Source organism: Mauremys mutica, chromosome 19 (assembly GCF_020497125.1).
Source record: "Mauremys mutica isolate MM-2020 ecotype Southern chromosome 19, ASM2049712v1, whole genome shotgun sequence".
Taxonomy (NCBI): Eukaryota; Metazoa; Chordata; order Testudines; family Geoemydidae; genus Mauremys; species Mauremys mutica.
In genome coordinates, this window is record NC_059090.1 from 24,154,684 (window position 1) to 24,177,736 (window position 23,053).

Below are 23,053 nucleotides of genomic sequence, written 5' to 3' on the forward strand. Positions count from 1 at the left end.
GCCGGAACAGAGTTTACATTGTCCTCAGACCCCCTGGCCAAGTCTGGATTTCATATAACCCACAGCCCTGCGTGAAGAGGAAGATGGTTTTTGGCAGTAACCACCCTTTGTTCAGGCAGGTGGGGAGGGGGGTCCAGACGCTGCCTTCTTACCTTGGTGATGGCTGCGTTCTTTTTGTAGTTCACACAAAGGAACTCTGCCAACGCCAGGAGCAGTTCTGTGCCAACCGGAGCATTCCCATGGATACCAGCAACAAAGCGGATCTTGGGCTCCTCGGGCTCAGACTGGTTGGGTTTGTTGGATATTTCGAGGGACCACATTTGACGATACTCAACGCTGTGACCCAAGCTGCCAACAGGTAAGAAAGGGAAGCACTGATTATTTATGGCTGGTGAACCACCTCTGGCCTGGCCTTTGCACAGGCCACTGAGGGGCAAAGCTGCTGCCCTGGGATGCAGCGTGACAACACTGACTTCTTTAATCTGACCCCGAGAGAGACCCTCACCAGACAGGCGGGGACCCAGATGACACTGCAGGCTCCAGCTAGATCCCACATGCCACTTGGGATGTGACATTTGTGTCTTCCCCTCCCACCCCACCTTATTTCTTCTCTTTTCTATATAAGAAGTCTGGCTTATCAGGACAAAACTGCACCATTCTGCAACACTGCTGTAAGCCTGTGCCCAGAAACACAGCTCAATCTAAAGCCCGAAATGGCCCAATGCTGATAAAATTCCGTCAGGTCTCAGGGGATTTATAAAGACCATGTGATATGCCACTGATTTTCCAGCACTGAGGCTATAATGTGGCAGAAGCTGCATTTTCTAGCTCTGTCGTCTTTTCTCTTCTCTCTTATGTGCACTCATCTTGTTTGGTCTTCTAGGAAATGGGACTGGACTTTTAACACCTCCAGCTTATTTCAATTAACTTCTTCTCTTTCCCCCAACAGGACAGTTATCTTTAATGCCCCCTAGGAGATGGTCAGACAAGATTCTCTACAAGTAAGAGGAAAGAACAAGAGATGTTGTTAAAATGAAAGCCCTCCCCAAATGCTTTAACTGCTTTTCCTGTATCTTTTAAGAAGTTTAAAAGGATTTACAGCATGTTTGCAAGGTGCCAAGCATGGTCACGTTAACACCTTCGACTCCTTGAGCCCATATATTCCACCTACATTAATACAGGTTTCCCACTGACAAGCAAACAGAGGGACACCACAAACCAAATCCCACGTTCTGAAGATGCTACAGCTGACTGCACACGCCCTGGGTCGCTGCCATTCATGAAAGAAGTGGAAGCAGGACAATGACAACAGCCAGGGACTGACGTAACTGGAAGCTCAACGGAGGAGAACGGCAGCTCTGGAATAAGTGTGGGCAGCACACTCGCAGCGCCAGGCACGGCATGATCAGGCAAACAGTATGTGGAAGGCCTATAAATCAGCAGATCACCCCAGGCGCCATTCTGCCAACACCAGTGGTAAGTGAAAAGCCAGAGCGAAGGACCACAGCCGACAGGGGACCACAGCCGACAGGGGACCACATGCGGGTGGGCTGGTTAAAGACGGTAACCCAGAAGTGGTCTCCAGGGCAACAGTGGTCTGGAAGAGGGTACAAGGTCATAAAGAAAGGAAAGAACAAAGGAATGTCTGAGATCACACTGCATGGGACACCAGAAGGACAGAGCAGGACAGTGCTAGTCAGGACACCCCTCCCACTGACTGCATTCCTTAGTGACACCATACCAATTTGGGTAAGAACATCAGAGGGTGCTAGAGAGGAGGGAATGCAGAAGTAAAGGCACTAACTGGAGTGTATGGAGAGACGCGCACGCAGATCTGGCATTCGAGAGCACAAAGGCAGGATCTCCTTTACCCAGAGAGACACAGCTCTTCTCCAGGACCTTGATGTTCCGATCATGTGACTGACCAAAAGCTCATTTACTGCTGATCGGTGACTCAGACTTAACTGTGATACCTACTCATCTGCTTCTTGGCGCCACACACACACACACACCTGCTCATTTCTGCCTACTGCCCTCCCTCCCCCAAAGGGCCTTTTGGATTCCCCATCTTTTCCCTCCTCTGTGCCTGCTGCCCCCTCTATTTATATTGTAACCAAACCTTTTCCTGGGGGTTTCAGTGACAACCCAAAACCTCTATGGCTTTGAGATTAGAGCTCCATCCTACAGATACCTGCTACAGGTATTGTCTGTCGCTGATATTATCCATCTTCGGACAGGGACTCTAGCTTCCAGCGTGTGCAATGTGGTGAGCGTACTCATGGCAGGAACATCACACGCTGTATGCTACCGTACAGCCACAAGCTGTTTCTTTAGGAGGCCAGGAGCTAGAATCAGCATCACTTACTTAGTGAGATTTGTGATCTGAGGGTAGTTCAAGTTGAGGGCTCTAAGGAAGTCGGACAGGTCTTTGTATGGACGGTAGCGGTAGGGAGAAACATCCATTGAAGGGGTTAGCACGAGGCGTTCCAACCCGTTCTCAGCAGAGAGGTCTTTGATCAGGGTCTCAAACTCCTTGGTAGAGGGATCGCTAGTGTCTTCATTGGTGAGGACCGGGATCTTCCCCTCCTCAACTTTGGAATCTGTTCGTGAAAGAGTGAAGTTGACTTGCACCGCGCCTCTGTCCCCGACGGTCACAGTCCTGGTGAGCGGGTTATACCTGACAGAGGAGAAGACGTACAGGGAAATTGAAAGCAGGTTCAAACACTCCATTTGTTGCAATATCTTCCCCAGCTGGACATCATGTTAGACTAACCTTTTCTCCACCACAATCTAAGGCAAGGTGCACAGCAAAGGAAAACAAAACAATAGGAAGGCAACTCTGAGACAAGACATTCTGAATACCATGCTAGGCAGAGGACCCAGAATCTGAGTGGGAAACAGTGATCACCACAGATAACTGCAGTTCCTAGCAGCAGATGGGGCTGGGGAATTCAACAGTCCAGCTGCTATGGTACAGGGTTATCAGGTGGGACTAACTGAGGTAGCTTTGGCTGGAATGGTGACCAGGCTTTGGCAGATTCAGAGCAATTAATTAAGCTATTCTCAAGCAGCTCTCTTTATGGTCAAGTTTCTCCTAAATAAATATCCACTTATTAACCATCTTTCACCATACAGAACCATCTGTGATCGTTCTCACAATAGGAGCCAAGTATTCCCATGGTTGGCAGTTCTGTGGACTGAATTCTCTCTACTGGAGAGTTGGGTCGGCTGGTCCCTAGAGGGTGTTAAGTGCTTTGCTCAGGATAAGCACAAATCCCAGTGCTCACTTCTGGCCAAGGGGGAGAGGAGCTAGCAACACAGCTGAATTAGAGGCAGGTCTGTCCGAGATCAGTCATTTGTCCAAGGTGCCAGTCACTCACCCTCGGGCGGAGGCTGTGATTTTGTAAGACCCCGGAACCAACAGGCGCCAGTAGTCTCCAGCCTTGTAAGAGGTGACAGGGTGGTTGATGTCAGCAACGCTAATAGTAGCATTCGAGATGCCCCTTCTGTCTGTGGCATCCAGCACAAATCCCTTGACACCCTGGTGAACCTGGACAGAGGATCAGAAAACCAACATGGTTCAGTGACAAGTCTCTGGGCCACGTACACCACTCAGCATTGCTATGTCCAAGCGACCCATGAGTCACGGCAACAAGCAGCAAATCGTTGTACATTCCCTTTCAGTTCCAGTCCTGGGGGACATGAAGGAAATCCTGGCCCAAGTTCTGAACGTACCCTGTAAATACCCTGTTTGGAGTCAGTTTCATCTGAGGGACACAAGTAACTGTTTCACTCAAGATACACTGATACAGTACTTTGCTACATCTGACACTGCAACATGCCTGAAAAATGCCTCCACAGCACTCCCATTCCAAATCCCAGAGAAATAGCAGCATAGGGTCTCCTCCAGACTTCTGAAAGGCCAAGAGACCCCAGATAAAGTTTTTAAGCCTGCTTCTGAGCATGCATCACAGGCTTAAGCTTTTATAAAGGATTTCTGCTACATTCACAACTCATCTTGTGTTTTTTTCTGATAATCAGGATGGTTTCCCTGACACTGCAACAATTCCCAAACTGGCCAAGCCCAGAGTTAGACACACTCAGGATCTCCTAGTGTGAGCAGACTTACATGGGATACTTCAGAGGCCCTGTAAAGCATTATGCAGCATTTCTGTCCCTGCTGGCTGGTTACTGTAGCATCTCACCTGTTTTATGAACTGGAGCAGAGATCGGTGGTTCTGCTCCCAGTATTTTGGCAAGTCTTCAGCATTTGGGTATTTCACACAGCCTAACTCAATGGTCACTTCAAAGCAGTTTGTGTTTAAGTAGTTCCAATCTTGCATCCCCCCTAAGGCAGAAACATCAGAACTATAATTAAGGACCTCAAAATCTTCTTACAACAATCATAAAATACCCTGGCTGTTAAGTTGTAGAGCTTTGAGAAGTTAGAGAGAGACAGGGTGAAATTCTAACAGCAAAATGCTGCCTTGTAACAGAAAACTGAAGAGGTTTATACAGAGCAAGACCTCCCCCAGACTTCAAGAACTGTCAAGATGCAGGAAGGACAGATTTATTCCTAAACTAAACATTTGTCACACTTGGACCTCAAAAATGTAGACTGTAGCAAGTTACGTTTAAGTTTTTATAAACCCTCCTTCCCAGTAGCCAAAAGCAAACCCAGGAGAGCACAGCCCAACTGACCACAGGTAGGCACAGCACAGAATAACTTTGTCCAACTACAACTTGGAGGTTATAAAAGGGGCCCAGGTCCCTCTGGGCTAGATCCACCAGAGCAGAGAGCTAGGTGATTAACAGGAAATTCTAAAGACAGAATCTCTCTTGTCCACAGATACATTCATATTGAAAACACTGGCTGAGACTCGAGCTCCACCGCACTCGAGGCCATGAACAGTTTCTTCCCCACGTGGTGTTTTACCTTGAACATTATACCAGTGAGCCCCATTAGTGATGCCATGGGGGAAATACTCATTGGGGTACATGTCCTTACAAGGGCTGCCCTGGTACATCTGAGTATTTTCCTGAAAAATAGAAGTGAGGACACATGAACCCTGGACTTTGCACATACCGTGGTGACACTCTCCACGTTAAGGCCATTACATGTTAATATGCACCTTGGACTCGGCAGCACACATTAAATACAGATGGATATTTATAAATACATATAGCCGCGTACAGCTCAGTTCTCTGAGCTGCTGCTAATCCAGCGCTGATTATCTAGAGCCAGGAACGCCCATCCATGACTCCCACTGTGGCTCGTCTGCCGTACGGACTACAGTCCCTCAGCCCCGAGTCTTGCATAATCAATTTTTAATGGCTTCCAAATATGTGGACAGCGTGCTATTCCTACAGCACCTGTCAGGCTGATTATGCTGGAAATTAGCTCCTGCAATGACAGCCCCCTGCAAGACTGGTTCTGCTGTAACCCAGGGAGGGATGGCAATATGTGCCCTTTAAGTGTAGGCTCCATGAACATTACCTATACTCAAGTTTTTTTCCCAACAGTTCCAGTCGTTTTTGCAAACCCATCAGTCACTACAAGTTACCAAAGTATAATGTGCAATTGCTTTGTTTTAACTATAGCTTTACCTTGGAATAAGAAAGTGCAAGCTGCTGAAACACCCCATCATCTGGTGATTTACTGTAGATGGCTATTCCCTTCTCATCATCATCAAAGGGGTAATTAACCACTAAAGAGCCTGCAGGGGAAACAAGATTCTACTTACTGCGCTTTCATAATGGATCTTTAAATCCTAGCATAGGGGAAGCTTTTCCAAAAAACCACCTGAGAACAAGCCTGTATTTGCCAAGGCATGGAATTAGCCACAGTACTCAGCCAGGTAGATAAAGGAGACAATGAACATGTAGTCACAGTTACCAATCCAGCCTAGTGGAATGTTCTGAACCCAAGGAAGTCGGAGCAATTCTGACAGTGGAATGCTGCAACTAAGCATTCTGCCCTTGCACATAAGAAAGCTGGGCACAGATCAGGGGGGCAATTTTTGAATGAGATGGGAAAGCAGGAGGCAAGGAGGCTTACAGAAGGGGTGGAATTTGGGTCAGTGGTAGCCTTGGCCAGACACAGTTCTGAATACTGCATCCCTTCACCCCTTAGGAAGGCTTCTTGTTACAAACATTTGGGCATAAGCCAAGTCTTGAATAAACTAAAGAGATTCTTACCAAGTTACATTAACAGCACTATGAGGCACTGGATGTCAGTGCTGGTACACAAAAGCCCCAGCACTGTAGCCAGGCCTGGATCAACTTAGCAATGCACTAAAGAATTCAGTGTATTAGTACTTGAGCAACCACCATCTGCCAGCAGCTACAGCCCCAGCAGACAGGCAGTCTGAGGAACACGCTAGCATGCAGTGACTATCAACTTAGATCATGCCAAGAGGCAACGGATTCAATCATCGGGAACCTAGGAGCTCAGCGATGATGCCAAGTAGTTCCAGCTAGGTCCCTTCATTTTATACAGAACCAGACATCCAGCCCACCTGAGTGCCTGGCACCGCAGACACACTTCAGATGAAGAACCCTGAACCACCCAGAAGTTAATTCCATGGAGACTTTAACGTGGCTCATTTATCGGTGCTCTTACCGCACTAGGAGGTCTGGGTACCTCATCTTTCAGATTCTGGAAGGATGTAACACTTTCCCCTCAAGATGATCAGATGAACTGCCCCCCTCAGGGGTGAGTGGCTGTAACCTTCTGCCAGTGGCCCCTCCTCAATAAACTATTGCTCTAGCTAGGCAAGAACCTGGAAAATGGCCAAAGGAAGCCAATTCCTTGGGCTAGGCCAGACAGAGAAACTTCTGCTGCTGCTCCTAGACACAGAGCAGAAGCACCCCTCAGCCTCCACCATGGGGCACAGTGACCCCATTCTCCCACAAGGGAAGGTTTACAGCAGGCTGGTTTTGTCTACATACCTCCATGCAAGTTCGCCGAGAGTACAAACGGAAAGGCCCTGAGCCAGGTCATGACAGCGAGCGTCTCTGGCTGCAGCGGGTCGGTCGTTGGGAGGAACTGGTCTGGGAAGTTCCGGTTCAGGTCGTAGTTGTTACTATTGTTTCTGCCAACTGTGCTGCTTCTGTCTCCTGTGCAACAAACACAATATATTCAGCCTGCATCCCCCCCACATTCACAGCAGCACAAACCCATTACCAGTTTGCCTCAAAGCAAGGGAAAAAGGGGTTGCTTTCAGCCGACAGACAGCAATACATACATATCTAGAGAGAGAGACACACCCATCTCCTAGAACTGGAAGGGACCTTGAACGTCATTGAGTCCAGCCCCCTGCTTCGCTAGCAGGACCAAGTACTGCCCCTGACAGGTTTTTTCCCTGCCCACCTTCCCCAGATCCCTAAACAGCCCCCTCAAGGATTGAACTCACAACCCTGGGTTTAGCAGGCCAATGCTCAAACCACTGAGCTATCCCTCCCCCCCTTAAAATATATATAAAATGCATCTGTTCCTTACCCAGAACACTCAGTTCTCCACCAGCCCACTGCACCAGTCCCAGGGAGTTTAGGAGATACACTAATGGGCTGGCTTCCTGCAGCGTCCTGCCCCCCACAATCTATTCCCCTAAGCAGGGAGCCCACTTCCTGCATGCATCTCTCTGGGAGGCGGCTGCCGGGTGGAGTGGTCACCACTCCGAGCCTTTGTCCTCTGCTCTCACTAGGTTTCTGATTTTGTCAGCCAGTGCACGGAGAGGGATGACAAGTGCAGTTTAAACTGGGGAACAATCAGAGAAAAAACCCAGTGCTTACATCTCCAAACTAGCTTCATTACACCCCAGCGGAGTTTAATCAAGTAAAGAGCTACTACTATTGAGGGACTGGCTTTGCCCTTCAGAGAGCTCACGCACAGCTGCTTTACCCACTGTAACCTCAGGGTAAGTTCTGTATTTGATGATCCTTGGGAAAGCACTTTCCAGAGTGCCCGGCTCCTAGCAGGGATGTTACAACGCAGGCAGCACCAGAACGCTGCATGTCTGAGTTGTGTCTAGACAATGCCGGGTTTCTCTGTTTAAACGTTTGCCTTGGGAAAGCTACGAGAACAGAAGAGGAGGACTAAGGCAGGGACAATTGGCAGCTGTTGCTGAAGCGCAAGGGGCACCTTATGCCATTCCGAACTCAAGCACAGCACTTTGCACATCAAGAACAAGCGGATCCACCCTACCACAAAGGTGTAGCAAACCCGTTCTCCACTCTCCCTGGACAGGAAAAGTTTTGTGCAACACAAATCAGGCTCCCGCCCTTTCGCCATGACTGAGACACTCCCCAACACCCATTCTTGAACCTACATGCATGAAGGCTGTTTAGTAACAGGCAGAGCTACCTTCTTGGGATTTTTCATAGCCATCAGGGTTCATGGAGGGCATGATGTGGATTCGGGTGTTAAGGACCAACTCTGTTACTTCAGGATCCGTTCCAAAGTTCTTGCAGAGATAATCGATGAGATTCAGAAGCAGTTCGCGGCCTATTACTTCATTCCCATGCATATTCCCAATGTACTTGAACTCTGGTTCACCTGGGCAGAACACACATTTCAGCAACAGAACCAATGCATTCCCATTGTACCAGCCGCCATGTTTTGACGCACCCTGCACTGTAAAGCCAGTGTGAACACTAGCACCTCAAGCCCACTTGTGATAGGCCTCTGAAACCCCCTGCAGTCCTTGTCACCTCTCTCTCAGCTTACCTCCTGCAGTGAGATGGCATCAGCTGGCTACGGAGACAGGACAACTCCACGTAGGGGCGAGTTCCTTGCACAGCTCAAAGAGACTGAGATCCCCCTGGAATCCCTTTGAGTGTGACTCAGATGAGGAAGGCAGCAGTTCTGCATCACCAAGAGGGGCTAATGCAGTGGACACTGCCCACCGAAAGCCCCCACAGGGGACCGCTCCCCATTTCCCTGGGAAGCTCAGGCAATCTACCTGGGCAGACCAGGGAACTGAGCTCTGCACAATGGGTTTGTTTCATACTTCAGGTTGAGCGTGCAGCGCATCTGAGTCTGGCTACCTTGTCGGCAATGTCTGGCTTGTGTCCTAGCAGCCACGGTGTGGAACGTGAGCGGGAGGGCCAGCCACACCACGGCACTAGGGGACAAGTCGGCATCCGTATCCAAGAGTGCAGGAAGAAACAGTTCTGCTCGCAAAGCTTTCTAAATATCGATAAGCCCAGATACTACAGCGGTGAGGCCTCCCACAGCAGTGCAAGGGGCTGCGGAAGAACCAGTGTTCCCTACACATGCCTCTGTTTCTCTTGAAATTGCACTAACGCCCACAACGTGCAAAGTTATTTCCAAACACGGTGACCTTGTCCCTGCCTGGCAGGGCTCACAATCCATCTACCAGCACCCCCCCAGCCCTCCCCAGTTTGGACATACAGCTCCCACAGCTGCACTCCAAGGCATCTGAGAAGCCACTTGGCAGAGGCCTGGCCCGCACTCTGCTCCAGAGGTGCACAGGCAAGACGTTATGCAAGGATTTCAAGGGGCTGGCCAGTTACCTGGTTCGTGGACGCCTGGGTTGTCCGATATCTCCATCACATACAGCTCCCTTTGTTCCACTGACTTGCCCACCGAGTAGAGGCGTGTGATGTTGGTGTACTCGCTGGCGTAGCGCCTCAGGAAGATCTCCATGTCAGGGAAGTGGTGGTGGCGAAAGTCCTCAGGCTGGAGCGGCTGGTGGAGAGAAGTTGGGCTTGCTGCCTTCGCTGTGGCAGTGGCATTGATAGCAGAGCCTGGGGCAGGAGTGGCGGCAGCCGGCGTAGGGTCAGGAACTGGTACCAGGACAGCAGGTTGCAGGGAGAAGTCCACCCCTGTTGCAGCCCCTTCTTTCACCTCAATGTTCTCTACAGTCATTGGCACATAACTGAGAAAGACACGAGTCTGCTTTCAACAGGAGATTCAATCAGTGAAACCAAGCCCAGGATGCTACACCAGAGCAGTCTCTTTTCCCAGCACTGCCTCCCCCCCCGCCACCACATAGAACAGGGCTGGTACTTTAAAAGCTACACCAGAGATTCACCAGCCTGCATGCTGTCAGGTCCCATCCCACTGCCATCAGGCCAAACTCTTACCCGGGAGGCCGACAGCCCTGCCAGAGAGTCACGAGAGGCTGAGCTCCTGTCTTCTCAACAACGGCCCCCTGGGACTGCCTTGGCAGCAAGCTACTTTAACCCATCTTTATAGGCTTTAACGCTGCCTCCCTCACCCACACTGTGCCACCCCAAATGGTGGCGCTCCAGGGGCAAGAGTGCTCAGTGTGAAAGGCAGGACAAGTCAGCACATGGAGCTGCAGCCTGGCACCATCACAGGAAAGAATCAACAGTAGCCACTTCTAGCCAAACCCCATAGGCATGAACAGACGGTGAAAATGAGCACGTGTAGCAGCACAGGACCCCGCCTGCTTCAGAGACGTTACCCCACGACAGCCGCTGTGATGTTATAGGTTCCAGGCATGAGCAGTCTGTGGTAGTCCCCAAACCTGCCCGCTGTGATGTTATGATCGATGCCAGCAACAGCAATGGTCGCGTTTGCCAGGCCAGACCCAGTGACCGGATCCCTGACAAACCCTTTTACTCCCATGTGGACCTGGGGAAACAAATCAAACAGGAACTGATCAAGACAAATCACTCAGGTACAGATGGATCCTTGCCCCATCGCCACCAGTGCTGATAAGTTTAGAATGGAGTTACTGGGCAGAAGTGCCCACCCAGCCTGTAGTTCAGAGGGAAGTCTGGCTGGACCATTCCACTAGGAGACAAATCCCAGGATAAACGAAGCAGATGCTACCGCTCGGAAATCCCTTGGGCTCCCCACGGCAGGCCTGCTCTCCCCACGGAGAGGGACCAAACCCTGTCAGCATCTGCAACCCTGTCTAAACAGGCCCTGTGCGTACAGCAGCGATACAGCACTGCAGCAGGACCACAGAGAAGCAAAGCTGCCTTATAGCTGGTGACGTCTGTTACTCCATAGCTACCACAGGGACACCTAAGCTATTAGCCACAGGGCCACAAACACGCCACACCCTGTACTCCGGGGTTTGATCTGCCAGTCAGGCGCCAGTAGGCCATGTACCTCTGGTGCGCAAGCCCCTGTTCCACCTCCTGAGAAGACAGAGCACCATTTACCTTTTCAATGAAAGTGAGGAAAGATTCCCGGTTATACTCCCATTCCTGCTGAAGCTGGGCCGCCATTGGGTACTTGCAGCAGGACAGCTCCAAGGTGATCTCGAAGCAGTCAGCCCACACGTAGTTGTAATCCTGCATCCCCCCTGGGGAACGAGAGAAGATTGGTCACAAAGAAGAATGCTGGTGACATGCCAGACTCAGGAAGTACCTCCCACCCTGAAGCCCTCTTGCAAACCAACAGCATCTCACGGAGCTATGAAGTACCTGTGGAGGAGGCTCGCAGGGCTGAACGCAGGTCCGCCTTGCTCCCTCCTTCTGTATCAGGTCAGGAGAACGGCTTTCAACGCCCTTGTGGGGAGTGACGACAACGCCGACGCAGCTTTCAGAACTGCCACCCAAGCCTGTCTGCTGCTGGGTGCAGAATCATCCCCCTGCCCCCAGTGCTACCAAAGACAGGAGCTGCCCAAAGTGCCACGTGGTTCTCCCCTGTACCCTTGATCTGAGGCTGCCATTTAATCCACCACTCCTCCCTCCTTCTCAAAGCCACCATCACCCCTCACTTCAGACACTGGTGAGCAGTCACAGCAACGGGCAGCCTGACTTCGTTCTGATTGGGAGAATCAGCTGTGTCAGTATTAGCCCCAGTCATCGCTAGATGCTGCCTCCCAGCCCGAAGAGCTGCACGACCCCATTAAACGGCTGCTTTCTTCAATACCCAGCAGGATTTGGGGACAGCTTGCTAGCTAAACCTCCCTGAGTATTTGGAAGAGTGAAGGAGGGCATGGGCTTGAGTTTGTTTTAAAATCTTAAGATGATCTAGAGGCAAGCTCCACTTTCTTTACTCTGTAACCTTCCACCTGCCTTGCAATGGCAGCCGCCGGCACTCGGATAAGAGTCCGAAAGGTTGCCTAGCGCCAATAAGCACCTCTGTCCCTTCTGTTGGGGGATCTTTGGAAGTTCCTATGGCCACACTTCAGTGAGTCAGCTCACCTCTCCATCCTGAACAGAGCACTGCAGCTGTTCCACCACAGTATCAGCCCTGCCGGCATTTCACTGTTACAGCTCTGTCACACAGCTGTATCGCAGCTCTGAGCGCTCCAGGGGTTTCAGCAGTAACCGGCGTGTTACAAAACAGCCAAACAAGTCCAGGAAACAGGTTTCAAAGTCACCCTGACAGACCAAACCACACTGCTGCAGTCAGTGCACTGAGTGCAGCACTTAACTCTACTCAGTAAATAACGAAACATTAGCTAGTGTAGCGGTTATAGACACCATGCTAATTAATCCTCACAACACCAGGCGAACTCTTCCAGCAGGGTAAGATGAGGGGAAAGAAGTTAGGTGCCCTGAAGGCACTTTTTAAAAAGGGACGTTGTCAGATCAAAGAGGATCCAAACTTTATATGCTCAATAAAAGTTTTCACAAGATGAGACCAATATGGAAATATTTCCAGGAGTCTTTTGTTTAAGCAAATGGAAATGTAACAAGTTCACATTCTGCTGCAGTGTTAACAGAACTACTGCAGCACTGTGCTAGTGCATGAGAACCCAAGCCTGAAACTAAACAGCAACAAGTGAACCATGTGATGCTTTGTCTGGGCAAACAGACATGGGAGAATTATATAGATCTTCACTGAAGGGTTTGGCAGTTGTTCGTTTAAGAACGACTGACAGCAGAGGAAGAGGAGAAGGAGATGTCAGCGTTCATCATCTACCTTCAGTCTCAGAAGCAACCCACAGCAGTCTGCTTCCTTGAGCAAATGCCATGTGGAGTAAAACAAAGCTTGGCCAGTTGTTAACCATCTGTTCATAGTGGGAAGTTATGAGTTTGAGACACCAATACATGAAAAGTGTGTCCAGTACTTCACCTGCCATTCATGAGACTTTGAAACAAATGCTCAACCAAAACAGAGTGGCAGACTAGAGTAAGTCTCAAACACATCACTTCTTGCAAAACTGACTCACAAAGCAGTCCACCATGCTATGGAATTTTAATTGTGTTAGCTACACAATCACACAGCCCTTTACACAAAGGATTCAGAGGTTTGCAGAGAACCCAAGCACCCTTTCGCCCAGCATTTAAAAGACATCTGTGACTAGGGGTGTCAGATGACACCACAACAGCAGAGCACAAAGAACAAAGCAACAAGTGTCAGAAACGAAGACAGAATGTACTTTCTTTCTGTGGAGCTGGTTTCATCTGTTTTGGGATAATTAGGGCCCTGTGAAATCTGTGTTAACAAAAACATGGACAGAACCCAAACAATAACATGGAAGCCAGGCTCTCGCCGGCACTGCAAGGGGGCAGGGAGTGTAGGGGCTGGAGGGGAAAAATCAATATCTGAGATTTAAGGGCAACTTCTGAAAACTACATTCCCTGTGGTGTCAGTTTCGTGTCAGGAGTGGCAGCTGAGCAGGGGCACCATTTAGGGAGGATGGGGAGGGGGGCGCCTCCCCTTTGCACCACAGTGGAGTGCAAACAGGAAAATGAACCAGTGCTCCTCACTCTTGCTAGAGAAACTGGAAACCCTTAGTCGTGCTCTGAGAAGCTGCTGCAGAGCGGTCTCTGAGGAGCTGGATCAGCAGACCCCCTTCTCCCCCCTCATGTTTCCCTGGCTGTGTCGGCAGCAGGAGAGCTGACACCCCCCCACCCCCACCCCGCCAGGCCCTGCAGCAGCACTAGCAGTCCAGGGACCAGAGGGGCACTCAAAGCACATCCTGTGGGTTACTAGCTCCTCAGTACCCAACTGACAGGATGAGACCCAGGAGAGAGCAGGTTCTGCTAGCCTTGGCCCAGAGAAGGGACTCACCGAGTGCTCATCTCCTTAAGCATCCCGGCCTCCAGCTCGGGCGAGAATCCCACCAGCAGACCCGCTGTGATACAGGGATAAGCACAAGCACTGCAGAAGTCAACCCCCTCCTTCCGAAATCTGTGCACGCATGCCACTGTGTGCTTATTCCCATCCCCTGCCACACTACAAGAGGTGGACAGCTGTGGGACTCGAGCCGTGGACTAGCCTACTAGTATTATGAATACCAGCAATGTATTCTGTCTGCAAGGAGGAAAACCCTTCAGTTCAGCCTCTTTAGCAAAATCTAAAGTCCCTGGAAAGAGAAATCCCTTTAGTCCCAAGCTTGCAGGGCCAATATATTTAGCCTAAGACTTTCATGTGCCCCTAAGGATGCCATAGGGCATGTGTCCTCTTCCCATGAAGAACAAACAGTCCTTTTTGCTCTGCAGGGGACAGATGGCATAGGATAAGCTAAACAGATGATGCAAGTCACTTCTCTGATCAGAGAACCGATTGCTCACTCCCATGCTGCTGGCAGCAACACCAAGCAGGAAGAAGAATGTTTTGGTCCATTAGTCAGTAATTACACCTTGCAGGGTGGGGGGGAATTCCAGCTGCTAGGCATTAGCTGCACAACCTCACACTGCACAAGGGACTTCAGCCTTCAGAGCCTCTTTCACCTCCTGAATCTGCCTCTCATAAAGGGATGGGGACCACATCACATCCTCAGCTTAACTTCAGTAACCGGAGAGCTAAAGGGGCAAATATTCAAGCAAGCAATTTGCAAAAGACCTAGAAGATAAGGAGGTGATAAGTCAACACTGATTTGTCAAGAACAAATTCTGTCAAAGCAACCTAATAGCTTTCTTTGACAGGGTAACAAGCCTCCTGGATGGGGGGGGAAGCGGTAAATGTGGTGTATCTTGACTTTAGTAAGGCTTTTGATACGGTCTTGCATGATCTTCTCATAAACAAACAAGGGAAACACAACCTAGATGGAACTCCTATTAGGTGGCTACATAACTGGCTGGAAACTACTCTCTGGGAAACAGTTTATCAGTCATGCTGGAAGGGCATAACGAGTGGGGTCCCGCAGGGATCAGTTCTGGACAATAATCTTCATCAATGATTTAGATAATGGCATAGAGAGTACACTTATAAAGTTTGTGGACGATACCAAGATGGGAGGGGTTGCAAGTGCTTTGGAGGATAGGATTAGAATTCAAAATGATCTGGACAAATGAGCTGAAGTAAATAGGATGAAATTCAATAAGGACAAATGCAAAGTATTCCACTTAGGAAGGAACGATCAGTTGCACATATACAAAATGGGAAATGACTGCCTAGGAAGGAGCTCCGCGGAAAGGAATCTGGGGGTCACAGTGGACCACAAGCTAAATAAGAATCAAAAGAGTAACACCGTTGAAAGGGAAAAAAAGCGAACATCATTCTGGGATACATCAGCAGGAGTGTTGTAAGCAAGACACGAGAAATAATTTTTCGACTCTAATCCCCGCTCTAGGTGGAAAGACAAGCGTCACAAAAACCATCTACAGAGTGAAACATGCATGTGAATCCACTCAATTGACATGGCTCCTCATGAGTCAGACTCTATATTATTACTTTATGAAACACAGCAAGCATGCACACCTCAAATATAAATTTCCAAAAGGGCTATTACATCATTTCCCTTTTTAAACCCAAGAGCCGCCACAGGATCCCATCTCCAGTAACAGTACACCAACTCCGCAATGCTCCCCATCCAGCACTGAGCTACAGAATGCTCCATGTGACAATTCCACTGTCCCACCAGACACCCAGCTGAGATTAAGAATAACTATGTTGTGTGCAAGGGAGTTAAAAAAAGGAAGAGTAACTGAGCATGGAATAGAGATAGTCTCAAAAGGTCTCCAAGCCTGAGATGTGCTAATCTGAGGGTCTTGAGAGCAGAAGCAAAGTTCAGCAGTGGCTCAGAGGACCATATTTTTTTTATGGATACTTGACCTTCAGGATTACTCCTATGGCCCTCCACAGGCCACCTTAGTCCAACACCACACACATGCAAAACACACACTTGTTTGCAAACTCAGAAACGAGGGCCAACAGGATCCGGCCACAGCACAAGCTTTGACCAGTGACTCCAAGTCCAGGACAACGAATCCCACAGCAGTCTACCTTCTGGCATGTTTGATTACACAAGATAAAATACAGCAGGAGAAAGTGCGCGTGTTGAGAAATTATGTCCCTTCCCCCCCCAAAAATGGCTTTAAGTCACTTAAAACCTGGCCTCTTTCCTGGCACATTTTAATCTGCAGGCTGTAGCATACACATGGCCAAAAACCTTTAGCAGTCCTGCTGCAGGCATTGCACATTAGCTGAGATTAGAATAAGGCCCACTTTGGAGAATTTACCCATAATCCTCTCCAAAGGGGACCAGAATCTTAGTGTCTTCATTTCATAGCACTTTAACAAGTAGTTCCAGAGCCCACTATGAGCCTCAGAGATCCCTGGCACAGAGCTGAAGAATCAGATCATCCTTAATATTTGAATTTTTGGTAATTTCAGTAAAAGTTGCACATAGCTGGCTTCCCTCCCCTCTGCCTGCCCTTCATCCGACACCACCCATAAATGTTAATGCATTAAAAACACAGAAGGAACCCACCAACTGCACACATCACCACAATCAGTCCTTGCTGGAAGCCTTAAGCTCCCATATTCCCTTCTCATTTCTCAGCCCGTTTGGGTCATGTCTCAGTTATAATCTCAGGGCAGGGACTGATGTTATTGCTTGCAAAAGCATCACATGTGAGCATGGTGCCTTTAAATAGCAATTACTAGGACTCATTAATTGTTTATGAGACTAATAGCACATGTGCATTTAAAGGCTCCTGGATTGCCAAGCCTCACCTGTCCTCCACTCTAGTTGTTGGTGCGAACACAACGTTTATGAGTCACTAGCCAAGCATTCTTGTGTGTGTGGTGAATTCTATTTTGCTTAGTTTCCCCACAGTCACTGCCTCGAAGTCACATAAAAGCAAGTCTGCAGGGTTGAGAATACCCGAACTGGAGTTTACGGTTCTCCATTGCTGAGGGGCTTGTTATCACAGTGAATTTGGAAGCTTCTATAAGTCTCTGTACTGGTCAGATCTCAAACCCCACTGACTGCATGAACAAAATGGACAGACACTCATGCCTTCCTTCTGTCACTTATACATGTGTTCTCACTGAGGAAAAGCCTTGTCAGCCAGGATCTGAAGGTAGTAGTTGCTTAAAAGGCCCAGGATGCTGATGCAGAAGCCATCAAGAACATGCTTACAAATCCTGGCTGTTTGTGCTTGGCTAGGTGTTGTACACTCGAGAGCCAGTGTCAGACTCAGAAGTTACAAGGCTACTACTGCTACCAAATCTCAGGATTAGGAGGACACTGAGGCTGAGAGACTCACCAGTAGGTGTTCCTCCCCAGCATACTTATTTCAGGTACACAAAATGTTTAGCTATGGATCAATTAGTACCTGGCAAGGTCTGAAAACATTACTGCTGTAACATGCAAGCTGCCTGGCTTAGATGGTTTATACAACTGCCACCAGAGTAAGGCAGCTCCAGGATATCCTGGTTCTAGCTAAAGCAGAGTCATGAGGTTCCTTCCACAATCCTCCACTTGTTCTGATTCCCTGTACAAACACAATAAACCTTGTTGAGCCAGGCAACCTACAGCCTGCCCCACTTAGGTGTGCTCAACGGGCGGGAGTAGGAAGCAGCTATGAAGGAAACACCATAAAACTGAATATTATTTGGACAGTGAAATCCCCAGCAATGAATCAGCTATGATGGGAAAACAGATCTAGACCTTTCTCCTCTACAAGCATATGGTGTGTTACAGACCAGGATTTGAATTCCGTCCCAAGAAGTGTCAACTTGAGGTTTACACACGAGTCATTCAGCTCCTAAACCCAGACTTCAGATCATCATCTTTTAGGAATTACTGCTCAGTAAAATTTCAAGCCTTCACTAGGGCTTTCTAATTCTGCAGCTTACGTACAGCTCACCCCATATCCCCCTCAGCATCAGAGTGGGCAAAGACTGGAGCATAGCTGGTTACCGAACTGTGCTACACTAGCTCTACATTTCTAGTTTGTCCTCCAGGATAAGAAACCCCACCCTACCTGGCAAGTCTATGTTTGCGTAACAGCCTCCGCTGGGAGCTAGGACGAGAGCAAACTCAGGATGTCGCAATGATCAATATTTCTGCTGGCCCATGGGACTTTTCGGGACTAGCATGCCCTCACATGCCGACAGGACTGGTATGATCATTTGTGGGAGACAAATGACAGAGCAGTTACTATTCAATATGGCTGAGGCATCCCAGTTCCCCTCCAAAGAACAGGGCACAGGGAAGATAAGCTAATCTGAGGTTAAGAGAGCGGCTGTTTAAAACATCAGAACCAAAGTGTCTCTAAGTTACCAGTGCAGGAGACCACCCGTTATCAGACACTCGAGACTTCCCTGAAGAGAACGTTCAATGGAACGTAAGAGACTACAGAGACTCAGACAGTGAATTGCACCAACCATACAAATAACTTTGTTCAGAGCAATGGTTTCCACCCCCTAGGCTAGACAGTTTTGGTGGGGATTTCCAAATATACCCAAGGAGTTTGTATGCCCAGTTCCCCATTGTAATTATGGGAGCTGGCTGTACAGTTACCCTAAGCATATTTGAACACACACAATAGACTTTAACCCCCTACACCAGGTTCCCAAATTGTGATCCACCGAGCACTTGCGGGTGGCCCATGGCAACATTTTGCTTCGTTTACAGCTGCATTAAAAGCTAAAAATATATTCCTCTCTTACCATTACTTTTCAACTGCAGCAATTGCTACAAAGATGTTTGACAGCTAATGGGAGTGAAGATGGCCCATGAAAATATAAGGAGAAGGGAGGGCTCTATGACACATGCCATTAAGGTGGGATCCAGACCAAGAGTTGTAGAACCCTGCTAAGCAATAGACAGAAATAACTTACCTTCTACATCATACCAATAAGCTCCATTAGTGATGCCATCCTTGAATGTCTCAAACTGCTCCCCCGGGCAGTTTGGGGTGCCAGTTTTCATTATCGGGTGGTTCGAAGCATAGGCTTTTGCCAGGTATTTAAACACTTCATCATCAGCTGATTTGCTATAGATTCCATTGGGCTTGTGCATGGGGGAGTCATCATAGGGATAGCTCGCAACCACAGAGCCCCCATGCAGGTTCCCAGAGAGCACAAACCTGGTTTGAAACAAAAAATGCTTATTAGAATCAGACAGAGCACACTAGGGCAGAGGTAACTGCCAGCACTCATCATCCTGATTAATAAAAGTACTTCAATGACGACATTCTGAAATCCACACTTCTGGGAAGGAAAGTGGCAGCTCTTTCGAAACTGCGTGGCTTTTTGGGACAGTAAGTGAACAGCCCTGTATCCAATTAACCCTGCATGATGAGAAGACTTATTAGAGCTTTGCTAATTGTATCAAGGCTATGCTATATCTGAGACACATGCTCAGCCTATACTAGACAGGCTCCCACAGTATCTGGTGCTGGCCATGGTCAGAGACAGGATAGGAAACTAAATGGATCTCAGGTCCAGTCTAGCTTGGCAATTCCCATGTTTTTAAGGCTTTGGTTAGCAAGTGCTCTTGCTGGGCTAAGGTGTCCCAGAGTCTCTAAGTCATGTTCACACAGGCCCACTTTGCTTTGAAATATTCTGTTTTACAGCCACAACCGGGGGGGAGGGGGGGAGCGGAGAGAGAAAATGTTGTTAATCTGAAAAGGAGTTTATTTACTCCTAGCTTGGGGTTTGTCATACAAACTGCTTCCTTTGAGGTTCAGCACAGGGTCACAGGACTGCAGTCTGCTGCTAGAATGGCAAATGAGGCAACATTCAAAGCAGGATTACTTCAAAGCAACATACACATTGATATTCTCAAGATGCTCAAAGAAAAGGCTTCCCTCTCCTCAGCTGCCTAGGCATTGATGCATCACCATGGCAGCTACTGTCTTTACAGCTTACAAAAGCAGCCATTAGACCATTGTATATCTTGCTCTGATAGGAACTTTAAGCACATCCACTTATACCGAAAAAAATCCGGCTCCTTATGCGAAGTTCAGCAGCAGGCAGCCCTGTAAAAAGGTTCTGAACAGAACCTAATGGGATGGCATCCGAGAAGCCAAAACAATTTTGCAATAACTAACCTCAGGGCTCCATTCACTTAAACTGAGACATTCAATTGAGTGTAACACCTAGTGTTATAGGAGATGCAACAAATTTCTTGTTTCCCCTCTAAGACACAAAAATGCAGAGTCAAGCAAATCATCACAGGCACCTGCTATTTAGTCGTCCACACGGACAGCAGATGACAGACACCTTTGAAGGAGGTTTGAGTTGAGATGTATTGCAGGGTTTACTTGCAAGATTAAGAGGCTTGTGTTGCAGTAAGGAAGGGTCAGGTAAATACCAGTGTCAAATTCTAAGGCAAGTCAGAAAACTTCAGAGCACAGCAGGCCCCATGTCTCATTGTTCCTTAGTTTAGTCACAGGCAGCTGTAAAGGGCTCCATAAATCTATCAGTGCCCCTGCATTTTTAAGAAGCTTTTTGTTCTCATTTGCTATAATATTGTAGAAAAGTTCCAGTTTGTTCCCTTGCCATTTGCCTATGTGTATTTGGATTATTAAGCAGAGTTGACATGACCAAAGCCTTGGCTTTTTGTAAAACAAGCTATAGGATGTGACTCAGATCATGAGAATGTCATCTAATAAGACAGCAAACATTACATCCATTAGGGATTTTTAAACAAATGGCTCTATTTACTCACTCACTTTTGTATGAGTGATGAAGTTAGCACAGCATTATTACTGCTGTCAGCCAGAGGAGAGCTTCATGTGTTGTATTATTCCTGCACAGATCTGACAAAGTAGCTTTTCTTGTCAGCAGTGGTTTGCCAAAATACACTTTTTTTTTTACTTTATTTTGAAACTAATAATGTTTGGAACCCAGAGGATTTTCCCCACTAGATCATTTTCAGCAAGAGCAAATTTGGGGCTGAGATTCATTTTGTACTGCAGCATATCAATACACCAGAGCTGACAGTGAAGCTCAGCAAGCAAGCGTGGACAAGCGTGGCCCACAAACACTCAACAGAACTACTGACATGCATAAACATTTTCAGGATCAAGACCTACGCCTAGAAACATTTAGCAATAATTCTCTATGCAACAACAGCAAGAAGCAATGTGGGGAAAATTTATTACGATGGAGGAAAGGTGGATGCTCTCCCTGCCACAGTTCATGCCAGACCTCAATATTTGAGCACAAGTAGTTATTAAGCCACACATTTGGTTCATATTACTAAAGATCAGACCGCTAATCACAAGGAGAGTTAATACAGGGCCAAAAACAAAGGTCACCAACGGTCTTAAGGTGAAGTACATCCAGAAAATAAGTTTATCCATTGCTAGGAGCTCATTTAGCTTGCTGTGAAGGAGTCAACAAGAATAAAAGAACCGGAATACTTGTGACACCTTAGAGACTAACAAATGTATTTGGGCATAAGCTTTCGTGGGCAAAACCCACTTTATTGGATGAGTACAAGTGGATTTTAGCCCACGAAAGCTTATGCCCAAATACATTTGTTAGTCTCTAAGGTGTCACAAGTACTCCTGTTCTTTTTGCTGATACAGACTAACACAGCCGCCACTCTGAAACCTGTCAGCTTGAAAAGTTACTATTGCCCTGTTTTGATTAGCCAGGAAAACAACATTGCCAGTGGTCCTTTAAGTGCAGTTGTCTATAAAGAAACCAACATGGTTTCCCTGCCAGGTGCACGTGGGCCTTTGTGTATTCAAGCAATAAACGGTACCGCTGTTCCATTCATAAGAGGTCTGCTAAACAAGCCAGCGCGTAAGTTAGAGCCAAGTAGCTAGATGTGCCAGCAGCCTCCGGTCACGGCCCAAAGGGCGCTAGCGGGGACCGGCACGATGCAGACAGAATCACAGGAGACTTCAGGCTAAGGAAAATTTAGGACAATGGCTTGACCATTAGTTCCGCTACGTACCTCCAGCCCTCCCCCCGGTATCAGCCTCCCTCCCCCGCAGCCATCCCCATCGCCCCAAGCCCAGCGCGGATCTGCCGGCTCTGAGCCGGAGGTCCGGGCCCCTCGGGTGCAGACCCCTCCCGGACCACACAGGCAGACAAAGCACCTTCAGCCCCGCTCCCCCCGCTCACTTGTTGCGCTGCATCCAGGCGATCAGGGCCCGCACCTCGGGCACGGGCTCCAGGTCGGGCTGGGCCGCCCCGAACTGGTCGGGGAAGCTGCGGTTCAGGTCCTTCCCGCGGCTGTTCTCGCGGCCGCCCGGCGCCGCGCCGCCGCCGCAGTCGCCCTCGCGGGCCCGCTCGAAGCCGTCGGGGTTGAGGCTGGGCAGCAGGTAGAGGTCGGTGGCGTTGAGCAGGCGGCCGGCGCGGGCGTCCCCGCGGGCCCAGCCGGACACCAGCTCCCGGGCCAGGCGCAGCAGCAGCGCCCGGCCCAGCGGCTCGTCGCCGTGCATGTTCCCCACCAGCTTGACCTGCGGGCGGCCGGGGATCGGGGCCCCGCCCGGGTCCGCCTCGGGGCCCGGCCCCAGCCCCGCCGTCAGGCGCAGCACCCACAGCGGCCGCCCCTCCACCGACTGCCCGATGCTGAAGAGCCGGGCCAGGCCCGGCGGGGCCCCCTCGGCCAGCGCCCGCAGCGCCGCGCCCAGCTCGGCCGCGTGCAGGTAGCGCGGGGCCTCCCCCTCCGCCTCCGCCTTCTTGATGTGGGCGCCGCCCGCCGGGCCCAGCCCGAGCAGCAGCAGCCACAGCACGAGCCGCCCGGCCATGGGGAGAGACGCGGGGCCCAGCGGCCGCACCGGAGATCTGCGCGCGGGGAGGGAGGAAGGGGCGGGCAGTGGGGCAGGCGGCCAATAGGAGGGCAGGGGCGGGCACAGCTGAGGAGGTGACCAATAGAGGGGCAGGAACGTCTGAGGAGCTGCCCAATGGAAGGCAGGAACGGGCACAACTGAAGAGGTGACGAATAGGAGGGCA

At 49.3% G+C, this 23,053-nt stretch overlaps 1 protein-coding gene across 1 annotated transcript in view; it reads right to left on the minus strand.

Moving 5' to 3' along the window:
* Window positions 1-22,878, minus strand: part of CPD (carboxypeptidase D) — a 31,350-nt gene extending 8,472 nt beyond the window's left edge. The window contains exons 1-13 of the mRNA XM_044993596.1: window positions 22,220-22,878; window positions 18,977-19,224; window positions 11,164-11,306; window positions 10,455-10,624; window positions 9,538-9,902; window positions 8,366-8,557; window positions 6,952-7,119; window positions 5,608-5,717; window positions 4,937-5,039; window positions 4,206-4,348; window positions 3,381-3,550; window positions 2,366-2,677; window positions 153-348 (exon numbers count right to left, since the gene is read on the minus strand). Coding sequence (XP_044849531.1) covers window positions 153-348; window positions 2,366-2,677; window positions 3,381-3,550; window positions 4,206-4,348; window positions 4,937-5,039; window positions 5,608-5,717; window positions 6,952-7,119; window positions 8,366-8,557; window positions 9,538-9,902; window positions 10,455-10,624; window positions 11,164-11,306; window positions 18,977-19,224; window positions 22,220-22,848 — 2,949 coding nt within the window. The 5' untranslated portion in view covers window positions 22,849-22,878. The remainder of the gene's footprint in view (window positions 1-152; window positions 349-2,365; window positions 2,678-3,380; window positions 3,551-4,205; window positions 4,349-4,936; window positions 5,040-5,607; window positions 5,718-6,951; window positions 7,120-8,365; window positions 8,558-9,537; window positions 9,903-10,454; window positions 10,625-11,163; window positions 11,307-18,976; window positions 19,225-22,219) is intronic.
* Between the last annotated feature and the right edge of the window lie 175 nt (window positions 22,879-23,053).